The sequence below is a fragment of the Podarcis cretensis genome (genome assembly GCF_951804945.1).
Source record: "Podarcis cretensis genome assembly, chromosome: Z".
Taxonomy (NCBI): domain Eukaryota; kingdom Metazoa; phylum Chordata; class Lepidosauria; order Squamata; family Lacertidae; genus Podarcis; species Podarcis cretensis.
Window position 1 is genome coordinate 48,296,936 of NC_137184.1, and position 23,979 is coordinate 48,320,914.

Sequence of the window (23,979 nt, forward strand, 5' to 3'; positions counted from 1 at the left end):
AGGGATGCCACCCCTTCCACGCAGCGAAGGCGACCCTGGCATGGCTACCAGCTCCCCACAAAGGCGCACTAAACTGGGCTCCAGACTGTGGTGGGACTCCCCTAAGCCCCAGCCAACATGGCCAGCGCTCATCATGGATGATGGGACTTGAAACCCAATATCATTGGGAGGACCATGTCCCCGGAATTTGTGAAGACAGGATTCTCAAAAATACCTCCTGCTTGCGGCTCCTGGAATCTTGTGTCACACTCCAAGATGTCTGCTTCAAACACCTGAATGGCTCTGTTAAGTGCCTGATTATCGCTATATGTATTTTGCACATCGCTCCTAAGTCTCTCGACCCCCATCTTCCGAGCCAGATTTTCCTGGAGAGGACAGAGATGGGTAGACATTTACTCCAGGTGTTTACAGAAGACTCAGAGACACTGGTTAAAGAATTTGTGAGTGACAGAAACAAACTAAGCAGGTGGGGTTTTGTATTTATGAAATCTACTAATGAAATTGAGATTTATGTGGGATGTAGTAGTTTTGTTTCTTATGTGGGAAAGTTTTAAAATATGCTCTCGGAGTATGCCTCTTCCCCTTTTCTTTCTTGCACTGAACGTGGTTCTGTGAGGCTGCATGGGGAAGGTGATTGCAGCAAACTAAATAGTCCAGGGTGGCAACATTCTGTGGTGCGGTTCTCGTAACTCGGATCTGTGTTTGTCTTTATGAACTCTGAAAATGAGATTCATGCAGGGTGTAATAGTTTGTTTTCTTACGTGGAAAAGTTTTAAAATACACTGATGATGTTGACTGGCACTTGGACCTTTGGTTAAGTTTGATAATTAATTTGCTTGAAAACACAATGAAGTTAAAGGAGGAATAGTGACTGGCCTGGTAGTGGAGAGCGGCAGGTAAGGTGGCAGCGATGGCAGCCGCATAGGTGCAGCAGCAGCAGCAGCAGCCAGGGATCCAAGTCCTGATTGGATATGGTGCAGGACGTAGCACAGCTGGACGAAAGGCGACAGGCTGCACAGGAGTACCTGGGGTGGGAGAGGAGGCGACATTGTATTAGGGTTGTGATTTTCTGAAGAAAAGGAGAAACAGAACGAATATTCCCATTGCTTTCTCAGTATAGGAACCTTTTGCAGTTTTTAATCTATTCAGGATGTCTACACCGTTACCCCCTTTAGGACCAGGGACTCCTCCACACCAGCCCGCCCCGTCCTCCAAAATCAGTACTTCTGTTTTGTCAGGATTTAACTTCAATCTGTTAGCCGCCATCCATCCTCCAACCACCTCCAGGCACTCACACAGGACCTTCACCGCCTTCACTGATTCTAATTTGAAAGAGAGGTAGAGCTGGGTATTATCCGCATACTGATGAACACCCAGCCCAAACCCCCTGATGATCCCTTCCAGTGGCTTTATATAGAGGTTAAAAAGCATGGGGGAGAGGAGGGAACCCTGAGGCACCCCATAAGTGGGAGTCCAGGGGTCTGAACACTCATCCCCCAACACCACTTTCTGATCACAGCAGAAGGAAGGAGAAGACCTACTGCATAATGGTGCCCCCAGCTCACAATCCCCCTAAGCAGTCCAGAAGGTACCATGGTCAATGATATCAAAAGCCACTGAGAGATCCAGCAGATCTAGGAAACAGCTTTCACTTCTGACCCTAGCGCACCAGAGACCACCACAACCAAGGCAATTTCTGTCCCATGATGGGACCTGAATCCTGATTGGAAGGGATCCAAATGGTCCTCCAGGCATGCCTGGAGTTGTTTTGGGAATGCTTGTAGTTATTGCTGTGAAATCCTATGCAGGTTGCCTCTAAGCAAATAGTATTACAAGAGCCAGCTCAGCTATGCATGTTGTATGCAATGTGTTTAACTTGCCCTGCTGTGCCAAATCCTAACCCCTTTATGCCTCCCCTGTCTTGTGGCAAAATCCCAAGCCCATTCCCTGCTATATTTGAAGGCAGACCACTGCTGAATGCAGCAAGGAGTGACAGAATGTAGTCGTGGAAGGTGAAGGAGGGGGGTGGAGTGACTATTGGCTCAATACAGAGGGACTTACTGACGGGCCCTTTCCACAGAAACAAAGATGTTAATTTGCTTAATTCTTGTTTGAAGTTACAGAGAGTTTCCAATTGATTGGGGTGAACACCATGCAGCTGATATTTCATGCTGATTTGTGTCAAAACAATTAGCAGTACAAAGCCCAGCAAAGCACGTAATATGTAATATTTTTCTTACACTTCTAAACCATAATGCTTTTCTTGATGTATTTTCATTGAATAAAGCACCGCGTACCACATGTGTCTTTGTAATGGATTGCTCTGAAGTCATTTCAGCACCAGGTAAAAAAATACCCCCCCATCTTCTCTGCCCCCCTCCCTGCCCCACCTGTCTTGCATTTTACCCAACCAAAGGTGACAATCCAAGCCACCACCAAACGCCCAACTATGGATCTCTTGGTCTGAGTTGAATACAAAACCAAATGCTTTCTTCTTACTGCCAGCTGCAAAAACCACAAACACCAATTTAGGAAAGGCATCAAGTTGAGTCCTAAGGCTGCAATGCATCTCCATTCAGACCACAGCCTGACAAAAGTGTTGTGGTCAACACCCCACACACAACGGAAAGTTGCTGGTTTCCACCTTCATACTAGCATGCAGCGTAACAGCTGTTGAGGAAAATGCCAAAAGCTCTCACAGCCTGCTACACAAACCATAAGAGTCTACCCAGCCCTCTTCCTCCCCTATCCCAACATATAACCAGCTCTTGAGTTTATAAATGAGTTCCCTCTTTCCCCAACCCATTCCATATGCATCCTGACCCAACTATCAGGATTTGCGATCTGGCCAACCTAACTGCAGCCTTGCAGGAGAAGAATACAATGCTAGTCAAATATTTGTAGTTCAGAGGATGCACACCTAAACAGCATAAACACCAATTAGAAATGAGCATAAGCAGACCAGTCACACACAGTGCACATTCTCCCACCCCAAACCAAGTCAGCTCACCGCCAAAATCTGGAGTCCATGTTCCTGTAGCTCTTTCGGCAAATCTCATTACAGGTTGGATAGTATTCTGCCTGTTTCCCTGAGGAGCCTGTTGTCGGCCAGGAGGCACTTTCTATGAGACACATGACCCAAAGTATTTTATTCACACACTTTAAAGTGGAAGGATTTCAGGGGGAGATGCTCTTTTTCTGCATGTGGGGTGGGGGTTCCTTGTGGTTTGAAGACCAAAGGATCACTATTCAGACCTGCATTATTCATAGAAGCATAGAATTGTAGAGTTGGAAGGGAACACCAGGGTTATGTAGCTGAACCCCCAACAATGCAGGAATCCTTTTGCCCAACGTGGGCATCAAACCCACAACTCTGAGGGTCTCATTCTCTACTGAGTGAGCTATCCAATGACTCCTTCAAGTAAGGGGGGGAATGGGCTGTTGTGTTAAGGGCTAATGTTGCATGTCCAGGTAGAAGAGCACATTGGCATTATTTTAGGCTCTATGTCAATTGACTTTGTGACATGATAGGGGGGAAGTAACTTAATTTTTTTAGAGTATTTACCTGCCACCAATTATGTGGGAATCTCAAGACACTTTAAAACCATGTCAGAAAATATGCAATCATTGAAATACAGCAAAATAAACAGGCCTACAGGAAAAAGATGCTTAATATCTTATATAATATTATATAATAGCCCACACTGGCTGGCAGCAGCATCCCCCCAAATCCATGATGGGAAAACATGTTTCCCACCCAGAATTGCACTCATGTTTCTAGAAGGAGTAGCAGAGGCTGCCCCCACCCACTACTCTCTTCTCCCAGGCATCTGAAGAAATGAACAACTCACTTTCTCTACCTGTGTGCCACAAGCCTGAATTGCAAGACAGTTCCCACTTTGGTACAATGGGGAACAAACATGCAGGGGATGAGTTCTGAGGGTCCCCAACAAAGTCATTTCCCTAGGCCCACATACCACCCTGCTGCTGCCTGCCCACCCACAGGAAAAAGGCACTATTCTCCCCACAAACCGAACATAGCAATAGCACAATAGCGTGTGGGTTCTGCCAACTTTTCCCTACCTTTTCATCCGGACGTCGCTGGGCTGGAGCCTGCCTTGGAGCCTGCGCTGGAGGCTGCGCTGGAGCCTGCGCTGGAGCCCTGGTCGACGGGTCGTGGGGCCCGCGCGATTCAAACACAGGCTCTGGACGGCGGCAGGGCACCAAGCTTTCCTGGCGCAAGAGAAAAGAGGTGAGAATAGGAGATCGGATCCTGCAGTTCTCCCAAGCAACCTGGGCAGGAGAAGGTTCTTCGGGCTTCTCGGGCGGATTTTTCTTTTCCATTCCGAGGATGCTTCGGCGAGTCCTCTCTGTAGCAGCCTCCGCTTCGGGACACGCGCGCTCTCCTGGATTAGACCGAGCTCCGGACACAGCAGCCGCCAGCAGAGATTCCAACCTGGGATGTGCTGCTCTCCCCAATTTACTGAATTGTCGGGGAAAGGCTGGAACTCGCGTGCTGCAGTCGGCCAATAAGAGAAGGAAGTGGGCAGTTCTGCCCCCCTCCCCTCAAGGCGTTGAATGTGCTTGGGTCAGTTGCCCTCCTCCAATGCCAAGTATGAAAACAAAGTGCGATGGGATGCCTGAGAGCAAGTCAAGGCCACTAGCATGACTCAATGCCCTTTCTCATCCAAAACAGAAGTTTCTCTCTCCCCCCCCCCCACTCTCTGTGTGTTGTGTTGGGTGATGGCATCCAGCGACATCCAGCGGCCTTGTCAGAATTCCTCTAAAGTTACCTTTTGACTACAAGCTCCTAAGACCCAGTGACAAGACTTAATGTATGGTTTATGATACACCAGTATTTCCAAACTTCACTCATTCAGTCTTATTATTTCAGGCAAAAAAACTGCTTTCTTCACTGTCAGCTCTGAAATGGTTGGCAAAGGTAAAGAGCCAGAGTCCTGCAGCTTCGCTATGTTCGACACTTCTTTAATGCTGTCCCGCTCGCATTCTCAGCTCCACAGGGCTACCCTGGGCCAGACCTTTATCAAGATGGGCCTCCTTGACAGAGGGTGGTTGTGAAGATACACTCAGGAAAACACCCGAGCGTTTGTTTCGCGATTTGGAGAATCCTGGCATGCTGCAGGCAGTGGGATGCCCACTGACACGGGGAGGGAGACCAGGCTGGAAGAAGCGAAGAGGGGGCATTAAGTACGGGGTCTGTGCGTCCCGGGGGAAGCGGGATTCAGGCGGAGGAGGACGTCGGGTTGGGTGGGGGTTGCCAGGAGCAGCACGATGTCCCTCCAACCCCCGGCTTCCGCTCTCCAGGCAGGCGCCCAACGTGGCCAGCTGGCAAGGGCTCTTTCTTACTCCAGCCTTGGCGTGCAGATCCCGGGTTCAGGCCCAGATCTCTGGAGCGGAAAGGCTCTTGGGCGTGAATATGAAAGGCAGCATCTGTCAGAATAGGTCATACTGAGCAGTACAGATGGACCTGACTATTGGTTCGCTTCCTATGCCAACTGCCTTTTAGGGCAGCTCAGAGGTGGCAGAGAGAGGCAGGAGAGAGACTGGCCTCTGCAGTATGGACTGTGAAACATAAAGCAGTCAAATACAACATTCCTAGAGTTGACATGTTTAGACATGAAGAGGGATGTTTGTCCAGCCAGTAGATGAACTTCCTGTTTCCTCCTAGGCTGGAACAAACTTCCTCTACATGTGACCAGAGGTGGGTGTGACTTTACCTGTGCAGGTAACAAAAGCACAGGAGTGGCCACCATTTTGCTTTCATCAAAGCATCAAAGGAACGATCTCCTTATGGGATAGATTCCAGGTGTATATGTTTTGTAACAAGTCTGCCTTCAGGGATCCTTTTGTGAACTGAATGAAACTATGAGTAAACTATTTTATACTTTTATACAAGACTGTGTTGTGTCTATCTTTTTAGGAGGGAATAAAAGGGGAATTTCCAGGAAACTTATTTTAGAGGCTTAAACAATCCTGGCAAAAGTGTTATCCGCTGTGTAAGTTTAAAAAGGGGACTGTTACTCTGCTAAATTGTAGAATTTGTTAACACAAGTCGGGAAGGATATAATTAAACAATATATCCTCTCCTGCCTTCCTGAACATTCCCACGTACAGAAGCCCTTACCTCCCTGTCCCCACCCCAACTCTTAGGACCAGAAGCAAGAGACAGCTTTACTGAGCACGTGCCCCTTCCCAGGGAGATGAAATTCTGCACTACTGTTCACTGAATTGTTCACGAAGCAGCCATACTCCAGGCTCTTATTGTCACAGCCCTGCAGGATCAGACCAAGGCCCATCTAGTCCAGCTCTCAGCAGCCCAGCAGATATCCAAGGGAAGCCCCAAGCAGACTCCAAATGCAGCCCCACTCTTCCCACTTGGGACGCCCGCAACTGGTATGCAGAGGTAGACTGCCTCTGCGGCTGGAGGTGCAACATGGTCTAACCCTCCATGAACTTGACTAATCCTCTCTTAAAGCCATCCCCGTCAGTGCCTCTGGAAGGAGGAAATTTCAGTGTCACTAGGCACTGTGTGTTTGGCCTGAATCTTCCAACATTCAGCTTTCTTAAAGAGATCCAGGTTCTGATATTACGAGGGAGAAAGCATTGCTATTCACCTTTTCCACATCATGCATATTTCTATTATGTCCCCACTTTCCCCCCTCTCGCATAGCCCCAAAGCCTCATATGTTCTACCCCTTCCTAACAGTGGAATCATCAGAACCACCCATGTCTTGGAGTAGATGACCCTCGGGGTCCCTTCCAACTCTACAATTCTGTGAATCTATTATTCTAACCTGCTACAGCAGGGAGGGGAAGTCATGACTCCTCAGATGGTTGGTACATCTACATCTGGAGGGGGTCACAGTAAAGGCCCTTTCCAAAGCCCCAACTTCCCCATCCTTTTTTTGAAACACCTGGTTGCTTTTCTTGTGCAGGCATATTTTGTCTGTGATATTCTAACAGTGTTCCTTATAATTTAGCAAAACAAAGATCTAGGCATTTTGTTTTGGCCAATATAGCCAGCATTTGCAATCTTGGCACTGGACATTCTGCTTCCTGAAGCATAGACTGACACCCCCCCCCCCAGCACTAAACTCCCCCCTCCATTGTTAGAGCAACAATAAGGGTCACACACTTCACCACCCATGCATTCCCCGAGAGGGGGCAATGACAATAAAGATATTATTATTATTATTATTATTATTATTATTATTCATATATACCAGCAGTGGAAAACTCCAGATGCTGCTGAACTACAACTCTTATCAACCCCAGAAAGCATGGCCAATGGCCAGGGATGAAGGGAGTTGTAGTTCAATCTAGGCCCACCAGCCCCGCACCAGCTCACTCAGCCCTGCAGCACCCAGAGACCAGCAGCTTCCTCCACAGAGGTAGCACCAGCTTCCCTTTGCAGAGACGGGGGAGGGGGGCCTCCCTTGGCACCAGTGAGCAAGGGGACGTGGGGCAGGGCAGAACTCCCAACAGGCTGCAACAAAGGGGCAATAGCTCGGCAAACTACCTGAGTGCCAGCCACAGCTCCCTTGAGCACTGAGCACAGAGGATTGGTAGGAAGTGGGCATCTTACTAAAGACTGTGTGGAGGGTGCCCTTGCAACCAACCATTGCCCAAATCTGCTCCTCACATGAATGTTGGGAGATTTTTTTTGGGGGGGGGTGTTATATTTATTATTACTACTTTCTTTCTTTTTTCGAAATTTTAAGCGCCTAAGAATTTTGTGCCCAGGAAAATTGCCCCGTGACCCTACCCACACAACGCCACTGTATTTTCCCCAAACCACAACCAGGACAGATTTCTGTCTGTTAAGGGGCTTGCAGTTGCTTCTCCCGATTCTCTTCTATGTGCAAAGCTGCCTTAGTTCAAAGGTTCCTCACCTGTGATGTTGCGGGTGATGGTGACGTTGGAAAAATGATCCCCTTTGAGCCACCCCCCACTGGCAGCCTCTTATAGGCCATGCTGCCACAATGAAAACACAACCCCGGGAACTCAGGTATGATAGCTACATTGCCAGCCCCCAACAAGGATTGACCTCAGGCTGTGAGAAGACTATCTAGGAGCCCCCAACCTGGCTCTGATATACCCACGCAGCATAACAGCATAACCCTGTGTCAGTGGGGATAAACACTATCCCCATCACTTAGGCTTGTCCAGTTCATGACCTCCCATGTTCTGTCAGCCAAAGAGTGGAATCAAACTGCAGGCTGTTGTAAAATTGATCTGAAATATGTTATGTGCCCTATTCTACTCCTAGGGTACATAAGTAGCCTCACAATAAGATGAATTCCACTGAACGCTTTAAACATTCTTCAGAAGCTTTTGTCATAGAACACTAGTGCGGGCCTTTTGAGGGAAAGTTTCCATAAAAGGAGGAGAGCTTTCTAAAACATATGGGGCATGTAACCTCTACATGGTCAAAAAACAGAGGAAAGGTTAGATAGGAAAGAGTTGCAGCCCTTGAAGTCAGTCCTGAATATTTTTAGGAGAATGGCTGTTGTAGGTCGAGAGGCTTTTATCTCAGTCTCAAGACACAACAAAATCAGGAAGAAGCACAAAAATAATCCTGTACAGGAATAACATAAGTCACAAGCAGATAGATAGACCACCACCGCTTCTGATTCAACTTCAGTTGAGTTCATTTTAATTTAATATAACTTAATTCATCCTATATGGGACGCAGGTGGCGCTGTGGGTTAAAGCCTCAGCGCCTAGGGCTTGCCGATCGAAAGGTCGGCGGTTCGAATCCCTGCGGTGGGGTGCGCTCCCACTGCTCGGTCCCAGCGCCTGCCAACCTAGCAGTTCGAAAGCACCTCCGGGTGCAAGTAGATAAATAGGGACCGCTTACCAGCGGGAAGGTAAACGGTGTTTCCGTGTGCGGCTCTGGCTCGCCAGAGCAGCGATGTCACGCTGGCCACGTTACCCGGAAGTGTCTCCGGACAGCGCTGGCCCCTGGCCTCTTAAGTGAGATGGGCGCACAACCCCAGAGTCTGTCAAGACTGGCCCGTACGTGCAGGGGTACCTTTACCTTTACCTTAATTCATCCTATATCATTTATACCCCACTTGATTGTCAAAAAAATTAAAGCAAGTTTACAAAAACACCTCATGTCATGTAATGTCACTTCATGTTTAATGAAGCAGTGAAATACAGGCACACATTTCAAAATATTGCCATGACCATTAAACTCAGCAGTAAGCAAAAGGCTTTCCACACCCTGCAGCCTTCCACATGTCTTCCAAAGGCCCCTAAACCTGAAGGCCTTACGGAGGTGTGAGGCAGAGTACAGTGAAGGCAGCTGCCTGGGTCCCTAGGCAGGGAGTTCCAAAGTGTTAGTGCTGTTGCACTAAAATATAGATTTCTTGCAAGTGTGGAATGAGTCTTACGTGGCAGCTGTAACAGTCCCAGTTGTGCAGGTTGAGTAGGCACACAGGGTGTAAGGCAATCCCTCAAGTGTAGAAGATACCAAACCACTATACAAGGGGCTTGAAATACCTGCAGAGCCACAGTTGCATCTGCTCCACAGGTGTCTCTAAAGTAAGGTTACCAGATTTTTTTCAGTGAATCAGGGGACACTTTTCAACTTCCTACTAAATAGATGGATTTTGTCAGGGGACTGATTTGTAAATCCAGGAACTGTCCCTGGGAAATGGGGACTCTGGTAACTAAAGCCCCCTCACCTGTGCTATCTATATATCACAAATGACTAAGCATCAACAAAGCCTGCACACTCTCTCCATCCCTAGAAGTCATATTTCACCATCTCTTTTCTTAAAAAATGGGTCTAAATCTCAGTCTTCCTCTACTCTGGTCAAGGGTCTGAACATTTTGGACCACGTCTTTACAATGACTTGGGTGGAGGAATGGAAGGGGGTGCTCAACAAATTTGCAGTGACACCAACCTGTGGCTAATGCTGCAGAAGAAAGCATTCCATGTGGCCTTAACAGATTGGAGAACTAACAAAATGAATTTACAAAGCTTCTACACTTAGCCAGGAATAATAATGCACAAATATAGGATAGGGACACCTGGTTTGACAGCAGCACATGTGAAAAAACATCTAGGGGTCTTCTTGGGCCTCAAGATTAACCTGAGTCCTGGAGGAGAGGATTGCTGAGGCTCTAGAGCAGAGGTGGCCAACTCCCAAGAGACTGCGATCTACTCACAGAGTTAAAAACTGGCAGTTTTTTTAAGAAGGAGGAAAGCCCCATTTTTAGGGGTTCAGGGCAATGTTGTTAAGCTTTTTTTAGGGGAGCCAAAGTTGTTGAGCTTCTTTGGGGGGAGCCAGTGATCTACCACAGACGTCCAATGATCTACCAGTAGATCACGATCTGCCGGTTGGGCATGCCTGCTCTAGATATTATGACTAGGCTCTGCCTCCATTGTTGGAGGCAGTGGTGCCTCTGCATCCCAGTTGCTGGAAACTACAGGAGGAGAGAGTGGTCTTGTGTGCGAATCCTGCTTGTGGGTTGGCCACTGTGAGAACAGGATGCTGGACTGAATGCTGACTGAATGGGCTACTGGCCTGATCCAGAAGACTCTTTGGATGTTCACTGCTGAGGATCTCATGAGAGATCTTCCACAGGAACTGGGATGAAGGAGGTTGCAAGACATTGGCCAGGGCAAATGTTTAGACATAGACTTGTGTAGACAGTGCTGGCCTGGATGGGGACCTCATCTGACCTGGTAATAAAGGATCTTCTGATGTTCCTCTGGGTGGAGATGGTCAAGAGATGGTTGCCACCTATGGATTCCCCACTTCTGGCACCACTTGTGTTTATGTTGAGCACCCAAGAGCTACAAGCTGCAGCTCAAAAATGACCAGAGCGTGGCCCAGGAAGAAGTCCAAGGACCTGTTGCTGGAAGCCGCAGGAGTGAAGGTGCTCTTTTGCCCCAGACTTGATTGTGAGCTTCTTTAGGATAGGCTTAGGAAGTGCATGCAGGAACTGAGCAGGCAGAACAAAAAGTATTTTATTTATTGTGAAAGCAGTCAGAGGAAGGTGTGTGGTCCTTGCCTTCCAGCCTTTCAAGAGTCAGAGGAGTCTGCATCACTATTTTTCATCCAGGCACATTTCAAGGACACATTCCATCTAGGGAAAAACACGCAAGAAAGTTGTGTAGTCTCCAGAGAGTAAGGAGGGGCTGAGAGAGGTTGGGGGGGGGCTGCATTGGGGTTTCTCCACACTTCGGCATGCGGAGAAGCAGAGCGTATTGTAGGGGACTGCTCTGGTCATTGTCATAATGTGTTTGTCTACAGTTGTGCATGGCCGTTGTTGCCTGAACAAGTCCCTGATTGGTGGGTTGTGGCAATATTACCAAGATTGTTTCATCTCTAAGATGGAGAAGGCAAGCCGAAGAAGGTTCTGCAGAAATAGTAATACCAGTACTAATTTCATACCTGCCATTCCTTCCAAAGGAGCCAGGGGCAGCAATCACACAGGCAATAAAAGAATAAAAACACAGAAGAAAAAACTTGTGGACCTCCAGATGTTACTGGACTCCAACTCCCATCAGCCCCTGCCAGCAAAGCCAATGGTCAGGGATAATGGGAGTTGTAGTTCAGCAACATCCGGAGGAGGTACAGGTTTTCCCCACCTGGATTTAAATACTTATAATCAGTTCCAACATATGCAGGCTAGAACAGCAGATGATGGAAACCAGAGGAAAGGAGAGAGCTCTTGCACATGGGCACTGCTTGCTGGCTTCCCACAGGCATCTGGGGGACCACCATGAGAGCAGGAAGCTGGACTGGATGGGCTACTGACAGGTTCTTCTCATGCTCTTTTGGGCCAATTGCAGCCCAAAATGTGGCATATATATCAGACAAGCAATAAATAAATGACCCTGTTTAATGCAGGGAATCAAGACCTATGGAATCTCCAGCAGTTGACTGGAAGGTGGCAAGGATTCCAGCATTAACAGGGCACCCATTTCTTCCTGCATTGCAGGGGGGTTGGACTTGATGAGCCTCAGGGTCCCTTCCAACTCTACTGTTCTGATTCTGAGAGTTCCCACACTGTGCAGAAATAGTTTACATTCCCTTTGTCCCAGGCATTGCATTGTTTTGGGTTTTCAAAGATACTAGGAATGTATAAAACCGCTTCTTATCTTCTTCTTCTTCTTTTTCTTTTACACAGGAAACAGCAAAACACTGGCACTGAATAATTTCCCAGACTCCCAGCTGCCATGCCTCCTTCAAACTCCTGATAGCAAACTGATCAAGACCTGAACAAGTCAAAAGGTCTTTTTGTATTGCTTTTAAGTTGCATGATTTGGAAAGCTAAGTTTAGTAAACAAGGCAAATTTTCAGCTAACCTCACCATACGAAGGACTCCACTTAGCCATCTCCCCCCCCCCCCCGCCGCCACCTGGAACAGGTCACTTCTCCTGCAAAAGAGTTGAAGCAACCACTCTTTAAAGTGCATTTTGAACTTTTTCTCCCTATCTTTCTGAGTATTTATTGCATCAGCATACTGTGCTGGCAGTCAGAGGAAGGTTTTGGTCCCTCTCTCCCAACACTAGAGCTGGGAAGCTGAATGTGGGAAGATCCAGCCCTTCTTCACACAGCACAGAGTTCAACTCTGGGACTCCCTCCCCCAGGAAACAGTGACGGCCACCAACTTGGATGGCTTCCAAAGAGGATTCAGTAGATAGCCATTGCAGAGAGGGCTTTCAGTGGCTCCTGGCCACAATGGCTATGCTCTGCCTCCCCAGTTGGAGGTCTTCTGAATACCAGTTGCTGGAAACCACAGGGGAGGAGGGGTCTCTTGTGCTGGAATACTGCCTGGGGGCTTCCGCCCTCTGGGTGCCTGATCAGCCACTGAGAGGACGAGAGGCTGAACTACATGGGCCATTGGCATGACCCAGCTGCATGGCTCTTCCTGTGTTCTTTAAAAAAACCAAACGTATTTGTAATTTTACATTACATAGGTTCACATTCAAATTAATATTACCATACAATAGTCATCAACTTCCCTCCCCCCCATTCCATGGTTCATTTTAGTTTTCTGTTACGACTGCATATGCTAATTAAATAATAATAATTTCCCCCATTATATCTTCACTTAATTTAAACTGCTGGATTTATTCTAACCCTGCTAACATTTTCATCAGTTTCCAATGATTCTACAAACGTTTTCCAATCTTCCTTAAAGGCTCTTCCCATGTTCTGAGGCACAGGGCTGCCCTGCCACAGCAGAAAGTTGATGCCACTGTCGCCTGCAACCCTTTGCTTGTCTTGCTGGCAAATCAAGCTGAGTAAGACCGAGGCTTCCTTCTGTGGGCATGGTAGGTGCAGCCACCATCTCTGAGCCATCTGAGTCTCAGCTGAGCATCTCCAAACCTTCTCCCAATGCAGGTTCCAACCCTAGCCCTGGTTTCTCACAGGCACTTAGTTGGCCGCAGTGAGAACAGGATGCTGGACTCAATGGGCCACCAACCACCAACCTCCATTTCTTCTTTTCTTTACATATAAATTCCAGCTTTCAAATTTGCTATACGTACATTTCTCTTTAAACTTTGGCTTCCCGCCTTTCCCTCCCTGCTGCTCTTAATCCCGTCCCTTTTACATACTGCATTCTGATAAACGTTTCAGCTAAGACATATTATTCTATTTCAAATATTATCCTTTTAAATCCTGCATACAGTTTCAACTGATTATGATATCATTGCCAAATAGATCATTGCCAGAAACAAAAACCTTTGATAATTTCAAGCAGCTTGCTTGGAGCAAATGTGAGCTATATTCTCTGCATGTTCTTTTAACAGAGATGTAGTTTATTTTAATCTTTTTCTACTGGCCTAATGTCTATCACTTAAAATTATGTTTGCATTTTTATGTAGAAAAGCAGTTACTAGTAAATTATCAGTGAATGTCTTGAGCATAACTACTCTGACCTTGGTGGATTTAAAGTGACTTTCTCACACTATCATCGGTTGCATTTTTGTTCTAAAAATATGTAAAGCATATAGCAGAAAGTGGTGAAATAATGTGGTCAGTTCTGTCAAGCACTCAACATTTAATGCAAAACTAGCTGCAACTTTCAAAATAATCCAGATTTACTCTGAAAACCACCTTCAGTTTCTGTTAGGGAAAAAAGTGGGATGATGATGATGATAATGGTAATAATGATAAGTGGACAGGCTGCTTGGACGAGTGAAACCACCTGTCTTCTTTATCCTTGTCCATCCTGGCTGATAAAAGCAAGCTGGGAAGGGCTGAGTGATGGGTTCTGCGGGGTGGTGAATGCTTCCCAGGCCCACTGAAAGAGGCGGTCATTAAACCGCTTCTTTAAAAAACATCTTTAGACCCGGCCAGTATGGCCAACTATCGCCCAGTCTCAAATCTTCCATTCTTGGGCAAGCTGTTTGAGCGAGTGGTTGCTGAACAACTCCAGGCACGCCTGGAAGAAGCAGACCATTTGGATCCCTTCCAGTTGGGATTCAGGCCTCATCATGGGACTGAAACTGCCTTGGTCGCGCTGGTTGATGATCTCCAGTGGGCTAGGGACAAGGTGAGAGCTTTTTCCTACTTCTGCTGGATCTCTCAGCCGCTTTTGATACCATCAACCAGAACATCCTTGTGGACCATCTTGAGGGGCTGGGAGCTGGGGGCACTGTTATACAGTGGTTCCGCTCCTTCCTCCTGGGCCGTGTTCAGAAAGTAGTAGTGGGGGATGAGTGTTCAGACCCCTGGGCTCTCACTTGTGGGGTGCCTCAGGGTTCTGTCCTCTCCCCCATGCTTTTTAACATCTACATGCAGCCGCTGGGAGAGATCATCAGGGGGTTTGGGCTGGGTGTTCATCAGTATGCAGATGATACCCAGCTCTACCTCTCTTTCAAATCAGAACCAGTGAAGGCGGTGTCTGAAGACCAGTGTCAACATGGTTCAGTGAAGGCGGTGTCTTCAGACCAGTGTCTGAAGACGGTTGGACGATGGATGGCAGCTAACGGATTGAGGCTGAATCCTGATAAGACAGAAGTACTGTTGGGGGACAGGGGGCAGGCTGGTGTGGAGGACTCCCTGGTCCTGAATGGGGTAACTGTGTCCCTGAAGGACCAGGTGCGCAGCCTGGGAGTCATTTTGGACTCACAGCTGTCCATGGAGGCGCAGGTCAAAGCTGTGTCCAGGGCAGCTGTTTATCAGCTCCATCTGCTACGCAGGCTGAGACCCTATCTCCCTGCAGACTGTCTTGCCAGAGTGGTGCATACTCTAGTTATCTCCCCCTTGGACTACTGCAATATGCTCTACGTAGGGCTACCTTTGAAGGTGACCCGGAAACTGCAATTAATCCAGAATGCAGCAGCTAGACTGGTGACTGGGAGTGGCCGCCGAGACTATATAACACCGGTCCTGAAAGCTCTTCATTGGCTCCCAGTACGTTTGCTAAATCAAAGGAAATAAGAGAATTCACACAGCAGATGCTTGGAAGGAAGTGTACTCCTTTTCTCACATCAAAGAACCCACAGAAGAGAGAAATTCTCACCAGAGAATATCCCAAACCTGTAGCTTGTGAGTTGGGGTTCTGCCTTATGCTTCTGAGTACAGTACTTTCAAAGTACATCCCCCCCCCTCCTTAAGTTCTGGGCACTGTGGTTTGTTAAGGGCTGCTGGGAATCCTAAAGGTAAAGGTAAAGGTACCCCTGCCCGTACGGGCCAGTCTTGACAGACTCTGGGGTTGTGCGCCCATCTCACTTAAGAGGCCAGGGGCCAGCGCTGTCCGGAGACACTTCCGGGTCACGTGGCCAGTGTGACATCGCTGCTCTGGCGAGCCAGAGCCGCACACGGAAACGCCGTTTACCTTCCCGCTGGTAAGCGGTCCCTATTTATCTACTTGCACCCGGAGGTGCTTTCGAACTGCTAGGTTGGCAGGCGCTGGGACCGAGCAGCAGGAGCGCACCCCGCCGCAGGGATTCGAACCGCCGACCTTTCAATCGGCAAGTCCTAGGCGCTGAGGCTTTAACCCACAGCGCCACCTGCGTCCCTGCTGGGAATCCTAGTGAACTACAATTCCCAGAATTCTCGGGGGCAATGAATGTACTTTGAATGTGCTTTGCAGTTATAGTGTGAACAAAGCCTCGTGGAACAATTTTAACAAAGTACAGTTTCTCATTTAAATGTCAAATAAATGTTCTCACTCACCACAGTTAACAGCCATTCTTGGTTTATATGTCAGTGTATTCCAACAGCGGCTTTTGTGACATGGAGCGCTGGACAGCATAGAAGTGACAGGTATCATGGTAGAAGGAAGTATAATCATTTCATTTATTAGTTGCCTGTCACCCGAAGCTCTGCACGTGACTTACAGCAAATATAGAAAAGCAATGTGGTTGTGGGTATGTTCCAAATGCTTCTGTGTCTACTTTCATCCATTTCAATGTAAATTGGTCCTAGAAGCTGTCAGCACGTGACAGAGGCCACATGCCAGGAGCAGCTTCGACTGGCTGGCTAAACCAGGGGAGGGTAGCCAATGGGTCTCAAACCCTTGGTGAGTTAGGGACTTCACCTGCATGCAAAGACAGGCTCCGGAGGATGGAGCAGATGGGACCAATAATGGGTCCAACGGTTAAGGAGGCGGTTCCTGCATGTGCTGGAGTGGGAATTGAGGGGCAGGTGGGGCTCGTCCACCTGGGAAGGGAGCCCATCTGGGAAAAGGAAAACTCTGATCCTAAACCTCCTCTGTCTTGTGGGATATCTTCAGAAGGAAAGGCCAAGGAGTAAACCCTACACAATGTGGAGTGGAGTCCATAAGGCAGCTGGCTGTCACCTTGGGTGCCTCCTTCCAGCAACTCCTGCAGCCATGCTGGTGCCTAATGCATTGCTCTGCTTTCCTCTGGACCCCATCAGCGAGGCCGAGAGGGGGGTCCTGTCGTCTGGACAGCCCAAGACCACCAGACACACTGCCCAGGCTTATGCCCTGGGGAGGTCACTTCACTGCTGTTAGCCCAGCGGTTTGGCTTCAGCCCCCAAGGCACACACCATGGTCTCTTGAGACAGAGGGATGACCTCAACAGCAGTTTCTCCTTTTTAAATTCACATTTTAGCTGGTTGGCTTAAAGCATCATAATATTTTTCACTTTTTTGACTGCCCTTTTGGGAAAATCCAGTACATCGCAAACCATGCATTTCCAGAATTAATTTCCTAACGAGTTACATGTGCGCAGAGAAGCAAATCCCCACAATGAACCAAGGTTTCCTGGCTTAGATCCTGTGGACTTCACAGCAAACCCAGCCTTAAGGATTTGTATGCCTACTTCGCCTCTTGCCCATGTGCCCAGTGGAAAAATGGGGAATCTTTGGCACAAGAAGTGGCAGAGCACCAAAGAGACATATTGGGGTCTGGGCAGGCTCTCCGCCAGTGGCAAGGAATGGCTTGTGCATCGCCATGGAAAGTCCAAGCCTTATAGTGACTGATGCATCTACGGGGATGGCTGGGGTTGGGGGACACCAGTGGGCAGCTTCTGACAAGGCAGCAAAGATAGCAGCATGAGCATGAACAACAGCAGATGCCTTGGCTACAAGGGAGTAAACACACACAAGTTCAGCAAGGCAGGGGGAGCGATGTCATGGGAGTAGGAGGGCTGTTTGCTCCCTGAACTTCACTCTTATCGGAGCTATGAAAGATCCAATCTACAATTTAATCAGAACAGTTCATGTCCATATCATTGCCTTTCACTAGAGCAGGTCTTCCCACACTTGGGTCTCCAGCTCTTTCTGAACTACAACTCTCATCACCCCCAGCTAGCAGCAGTAAGGGATGATGGGAATTGTAGTCCAAAAACAGCTAAAAACCCAATTGTATTTCTAACACAGGCACTTTTAACATTTCTGGCTGCTCTTCTGTGCAAATATATCTAAAAAAACTGCATTTAAAACAGAATTCATTTTTAGCATTGCCTGATGGATTTTCTTTTGGGGTCTGGGGTACAGCAGCTCTCCACCCAGGAATGCCCGGGAAGGGCTAGTGCCTTCTCATGGGAAGCGCAGGCATTTTAATGAACGACAGACATATGGGGGACCAGAGGATAGTTTCTAACAAGGCAGCGATGAAAGGGGCATGAGCAACAGGCATCCATTGGAGAAGATGTGCTAAGTTTGCTGGACTATTACCTGCACTATCAGTTATTTGATCAGCAGGGTTCAGGTCCGCAATATCACCTTTCACCAGTGTATGCAACAGGAAAATTGTCTCGCTAAAACCACCATGGCAAACTGCAGCAGTGCAGGTGCTCCCTCAGCCACCTCACCCGATGCCTCACTCTGAAGAAGGATCCCTTGGCCCCTGGTGCCTGGCAAGGCTGGAAGACCAACAGCAGGTGGTGCCAGAGCCATGGACAGACAGAGTGTCTCATTCTAGTTTTGTCCCCATCATTCTCCCTGCTCAGTTCTACAAGGGCAGAATTGGGACTAAGTAGGAGAAGGCAGCTGACATCCAGAGTTGTTGCTTGTCCCAGCTTCAGGCAGGAAAGCAAGCAGGCAGGGGTTGGCACTGGGCAGAGAGAGTATGCAGGGCAGGGCTTCATACACCCAAATGGCTGCGCTTCCACTGCCCTTGGTCCTTCCTCAGGGAGGAGAGGGTGGCAGGGAGTCTCACTCAGTCGGTGAGCTGACGGGGACAGCAGTAGGGTGGGCAGTCAATAAGGCAAGTGGTACTGTACCCCAACACACCTTTCATGTATTATCTTGAGAAGAGTTGGGGGATGTGGGTCCCACTTATGGTGGGAGCGTCCACTAGTAAAAGTTTCTGGTCTAGAGCTTTTGAATAAGTCTATAAAATTATTAAAGAACCTGTTCTAAATAAAGGTAAAGGGACCCCTGACCATTAGGTCCAGTCGTGACCGACTCTGGGGTTGCGGCGCTCATCTCTCTTGTGGGAGCCGGCGTACAGCTTCCAGGTTATGTGGCCAGCATGACTAAGCCGCTTCTGGAGAACCAGAGCAGCGCACGGAAACGCCGTTTACTTTCCCACTGGAGCAGTACCTATTTATCTACTTGCACTTGGAAGTGCTTTCGAACTGCTAGGTTGGCAGGAGCAGGGACCGAGCAACGGGAGCTCACCCCGGTGGGGATTCAAACCGCCGACCTTCTAATCGGCAAGTCCTAGGCTCTGTGGTTTAACCCACAGCGCCACCTGCATCCCTCAGAAAAAACCTGTTCAGTTCACCCCCAAACTGGTACTGCTTCTCCCTCCCCCCCAAAAAAAAACCATTTGGAGATACTTTTATTTATTGGGTATTTGCTGCCACTCTTGACAAACACAAGGGCTGTACAATATGCTTATAACGCCCACCCATTTTATTATATTGTTATAGCTTGTATTTTACTTCTAATGACAATTAGAGGATAGATGGCAGCTAACAGATTGAGGTTGAATCCTGACAAGACAGAAATACTGTTTATGGGGGACAGGAGGCGAGTGGGTGTGGAGGACTCCCTGGTTCTGAATGGGGTAACTGTGCCCCTGAAGGACCAGGTGCGCAGCCTGGGAGTCATTTTGGACTCACAGCTGTCCATGGAGGCGCAGATCAGTTCTGTGTCCAGGGCAGCTGTTTACCAGCTTCATTTGGTACGCAGAATGAGACCCTACCTGCCCGCAGACTGTCTCGCCAGAGTGGTGCATGCTCTGGTCATCTCCTGCTTGGACTACTGCCATGTGCTTTACGTGGGGCTACCTTTGAAGGTGACTCACAAACTATCACTGGTCCAGAATGCATCAGCTAGACTGGTGACAAGGAGCAACCACCAGGACCATATAACAATGGTACCAGAAGAACTGCATTGTTAGTGCTATACAGTGGTACCTTGGGATGCGAATGGGATCTGTTCTGGAACCCCGTTCGCATCCTGAACACAACGTAAGATGCAACGGTGCGTCTGCACATGTGCGTGTCGTGTTTTGGCTCTTTCGCGCATGCGCATGACATCATTTTGTGCGTTTGTGCATGTGCGAGTGGCAAAACCCAGAAGTAACGCGTTCCATTACTTCTGGGTTGCCGCGGAGCACAACTTGTACGCGCTCAACCTGAAGCACTTTCAACCCAAGGTATGACTGTATAGGGAAGTTTGTAATGTTTGATGTCTCGCTGTGCTTTTATAATTTGTTGGAAGCTGCCCAGAGTGGCTGGGCAACCCAGTCAGCTGGGTTGGGTACAAATAATAAATTATTTGGGTGAACTTGAAAGCTTTCACCCTATTTTGTGCCATTTTTGTTGGCCTATGGCAGGTAAAGGAGGAACCTCTTAAATTATGTTGTGTGAGCGTTGCACCCCTGAACGTCCCTTGCGTTCCCAGGCATCCCTATCTGATGGAACATCTTAAACTGTAAATAATAAGAACCGACAAGTTCCATTTTTCATCAAATCACTGGTGCCATCTGCAGGGGGGCCTGGGCACCCACAAAATTTTCACTGTGGGTGCCCGGCCTCCTCCTGCTGCCACCTGCTGCCTTACCTCCAGCTCTCCGGCCCTGCAGTGGCAACTGGATTGGGCCTCTGTCTTCACCACGGGGCCTTTGTTGGGGCCTGCTGCAGCTGCAGATGTGCACCCCAACTTCACCGCCCCACCCCTGCCATAACCCTGGAAGCATCATCTGAGGCCTAAGTCAGCGCGTCTGGGTCAAATCAGGCTACAACTTTATCGACTTTATTGGCTGTAAGAGGTTTGGCATAGGCATTGGGTAGACCACACTTCTTCCAGCCCACCTGCTGCAAGTACTTAATATGGGGTCACCAGGAGGGAGTTCTTGACCTACATCAGGAAGTAGCTGCCCCTCTGGATTGCACTTAGGAAATGCTGTGGACCTAGCCCATGCCTGGGCATCCAGACAGAAGCATCGCTGCTGGATCCTTTTAATGGGATACCTCATTTTCTGGAGGGGCAAGCAGAGGCTACAACTTCCGCTTGGTCTAAGACTACGCCTACCCAATGCCTAAACTGCCAAAGTAGTGACAATGCCTACAAGGATGGAGAAAACCAGATGGCAGCAGCCAATTAGCCAAATGGGAAAATTCCAACCTGCTGCCAAATATGGTGATGGCCAATATCCCTGGCAAGGCCATTCAATGCAACACACAACAGAAAAATAGGGCGGCAGGGTGATCCAGCAAAGGAGTGGCTGCCAAGGCCAGCCAAAGGCCCCATATAAATCCCCTAGGAGGGGACTTGAGAAAAGCCAACAGGCCTTGTTGGGTCCACCCCCCAGGAGTGGACCACCCCAAGCCTGATCTCGATTGGCCAATTGTGTGAGCAGGATGAATCCAGTTCCCAGGTAGCAAGCTCTGTCCAGGGACGTCCTTTCCTGCCTGGGAAGCGCCCCAGGAAGCGGGGCCTCTGCTGCCAGAATCATGACAGCCCGCAACAGCCCCCACCTAAGAAGGTGAGTAGACTTGGAGAAATATCTCCAGAGGTGGATTTTGGGGAGCCAATCAGTTTGGTTGCACTGTGCACAGAGCTGCAGGGTCTCCACAACTATTATTTGGAATTGAGCGCAGGAATCGGGATGCGAAGTTTGGCACCGCACAGGATGTCACTGAAATTTGAGACCCCATGGTCTGCCACTGCTCGCTCACACACATACATACTGAGTGCAGAAATCTCCTGAGGTTCTGTCACTTAAGAGCACACTGATGGGGAACTTCACGTTTGAAGGCTTCCTTGTGTCAAAATCTCCTGTGTGCAAAAAATATAAATAGCATCTCAGGCAAGGAGAAGGCTATGCTAGATAAATCTGTCTATGAATATTGAGCTTCCTCCATGTGGTATCCTTTGATCAGCCAAGGTGCAGCTTATTCATCACCAGCCCTGGCAGTGCCCTAACCTTTAATCCAATCCACATTCTTTTGGGTTTCTGGGCTTACAACATGGTTCACAAAAACTTTCCAATAATGCAAATCTTTGTGCACGTTACACAAGTTGTTTGAGAATGGGAGTTTCACTGCCTGGAATTCTACCTGCTTCCTAGAATGCCCTCATAGGAAACATGAGGCTTATTACCTATTCCAACATTGTCCTCACCTCTGTGCATAGATTCCAACTTTATGACTGACCTGAGAATTATCGTACAGTGCTATCTCAGGTTACAGACACTTCAGATTACAGACTCCGCTAACCCAGAAATAGTACCTCGAGTTAAGAACTTTGCTTCAGGATGAGAACAGAAATCACGCAGCAGTGGCACGGCGGCAGCAGGAGCCCCCATTAGCTAAAGTGGTGCTTCAGGTTAAGAACAGTTTCAGGTTAAGAACAGACCTCCAGAACGAATTAGGTTCTTAACCCGAGGTACCCCTGTATTGTTCTTCTAAGGGAAGAACATCTGTGGGATGATATTGCCCCTTTTAACTCTTTTTAGCCACGCTGGGTGGTACCTAAACTCAAGAAACATGGGAAATAAATCTTTGTATGAATAATAGACCATACAATTCTATAGTAAGCTGTTCCCACAGTGGTCAACCAGATCCCTCTGGGAAGTCCACAAGCAGGACTTCCCCTGTTTTTAGTACTATACCTAGCAACTGGCATTCAGAGGCAGATCTCCCTAAACACAGAGGCTAATAGCTAATAACCTATCTTCCTCCACAATTGTGTCCAGTCCCCTTCTAAAGACATCTAAACCAGTGGCCACCACTGACTCCTGGGGCAGCAAATTCCAAGCATTAATTATGTGTCATGTGCAGAAGTACTTCACTGTGCCTGCCTTGAATCTACTATGAGTCAGTTTCATTATGTGACCTTGAGGTCTACTGCCATGAGAGAGGGAGAAGTTTTACAACTGTCACAGAAAACACAGGCAACTGCTAAAAATACCAGCATTCATCAACCAACCAGTTATATGACATTGTGAATATGAAAAGCTCCTTCTTTTAATCTCTTAATCTGGTTTCTCTCTTGATTATTTTTTTCAATTGAACTTCCATCAGGACATGACACTTCACAGCTAAACTAACTACTCTCTCTGTTTTAATTCTATCTATCTCTCTATATCTATCTATCATCTATCTATCTATCTATCTATCTCTATATACACACATATATACATTTTTATTAATTTTTTAATATATCAATTCCAACATTCATACAACATAACTTCTCATCTTATAAAATGTTTTAGACTTCCATCAATACCTCTGATGATTTCCCATTCTCTATCACTTATTCTGCATTTCTTAATTTCTATATTACATTTAATTATCTTTAACTAATAATTCTCCTCATAGTCTTTCTTGCAATATTTCAAATAGTTCACCTAACAAAACTTCTTGCAATCCTACTAGCGTAATCTGTTCATCACAATTGCTTTTCAGATACTTCGTAAATTTATTCCAGTCTTCTGAGAATCTCTGGTCCTGCAGGTTTTGAATCCTTCCTGTTATTTTATCTAACTCTGCATAGTCCATCAATTTCATCCTCCATTCTTCTTTCATCGGTAATTCTCTCTCTGTTTTAATTCTGGCCATTTATGGGTTCCAGTGTTTTAACACTGAGAGGTGTATGCCCATGGTTCAGAGCTTTTGGCCTGAAAGACGAACAGCCCATCTACCTCTCACTGTTCATCTGCTTAGTATCCATTGTGGAACAAAAAGTCTTCCACGTGCCAGGCAAACAGTGATGCTTTGCTGGAGGCCTGAATTCTTCTCAGCCTGCACTTGACTGCTAAGAGGATCATAGAATCCATTGATTTGGAAACATGGCATCACAGGGGTGCTTGAAAGTTTTCGTGCATGTTTTAGTACTCTGGTCCCTTTCCTATATACTTTCTTTATTCAAAATAAAAATAACCCAGAGGTCTTTGATTCAAAATTCCCACCCACTGTTTTGTGGTGCTTCAGTGCACCTAATGCCATCTGGCTACTGTAAGCCAACTCAAAGCAGCAAGACCCTAAAAACACAACATCTGCCTTACGTATTTTGAAAGTGATTAGCAGCCTGGTCTGATGTTAACTCAGAAGCA

General features: G+C 47.6%; 1 protein-coding gene and 1 long non-coding RNA gene across 4 annotated transcripts in view; both read right to left on the bottom strand.

Annotated features, from left to right (window-relative positions):
* Positions 1-814: 814 nt before the first annotated feature.
* On the bottom strand, positions 815-5,214 carry LOC307207796 (uncharacterized protein; the record flags this gene model as incomplete). Its single annotated transcript, XM_079961857.1, has 4 exons — positions 4,084-5,214; positions 3,011-3,122; positions 877-1,025; positions 815-835 (listed from the first exon to the last, which is right to left on the bottom strand). Exons 1-4 carry the CDS (start codon positions 4,342-4,344, stop codon positions 815-817), a joined length of 543 nt encoding a protein of 180 aa, XP_079817983.1. The 5' UTR covers positions 4,345-5,214.
* Positions 5,215-9,148: 3,934 nt separating this feature from the next.
* The window catches only part of LOC307208314, a 44,002-nt gene continuing 29,171 nt past the window's right edge, over positions 9,149-23,979 (bottom strand). For 2 of the 3 annotated variants that reach the window (XR_013835069.1, XR_013835071.1), the window contains 2 exons: positions 21,614-21,701; positions 9,149-11,124 (listed from right to left, as the gene is read on the bottom strand). This is a non-coding gene — a long non-coding RNA (uncharacterized lncRNA). Of the gene's footprint in view, positions 11,125-16,175; positions 16,244-21,613; positions 21,702-23,979 lie in introns of all 3 variants that reach the window. The other variant, XR_013835070.1, reaches the window with a different exon arrangement.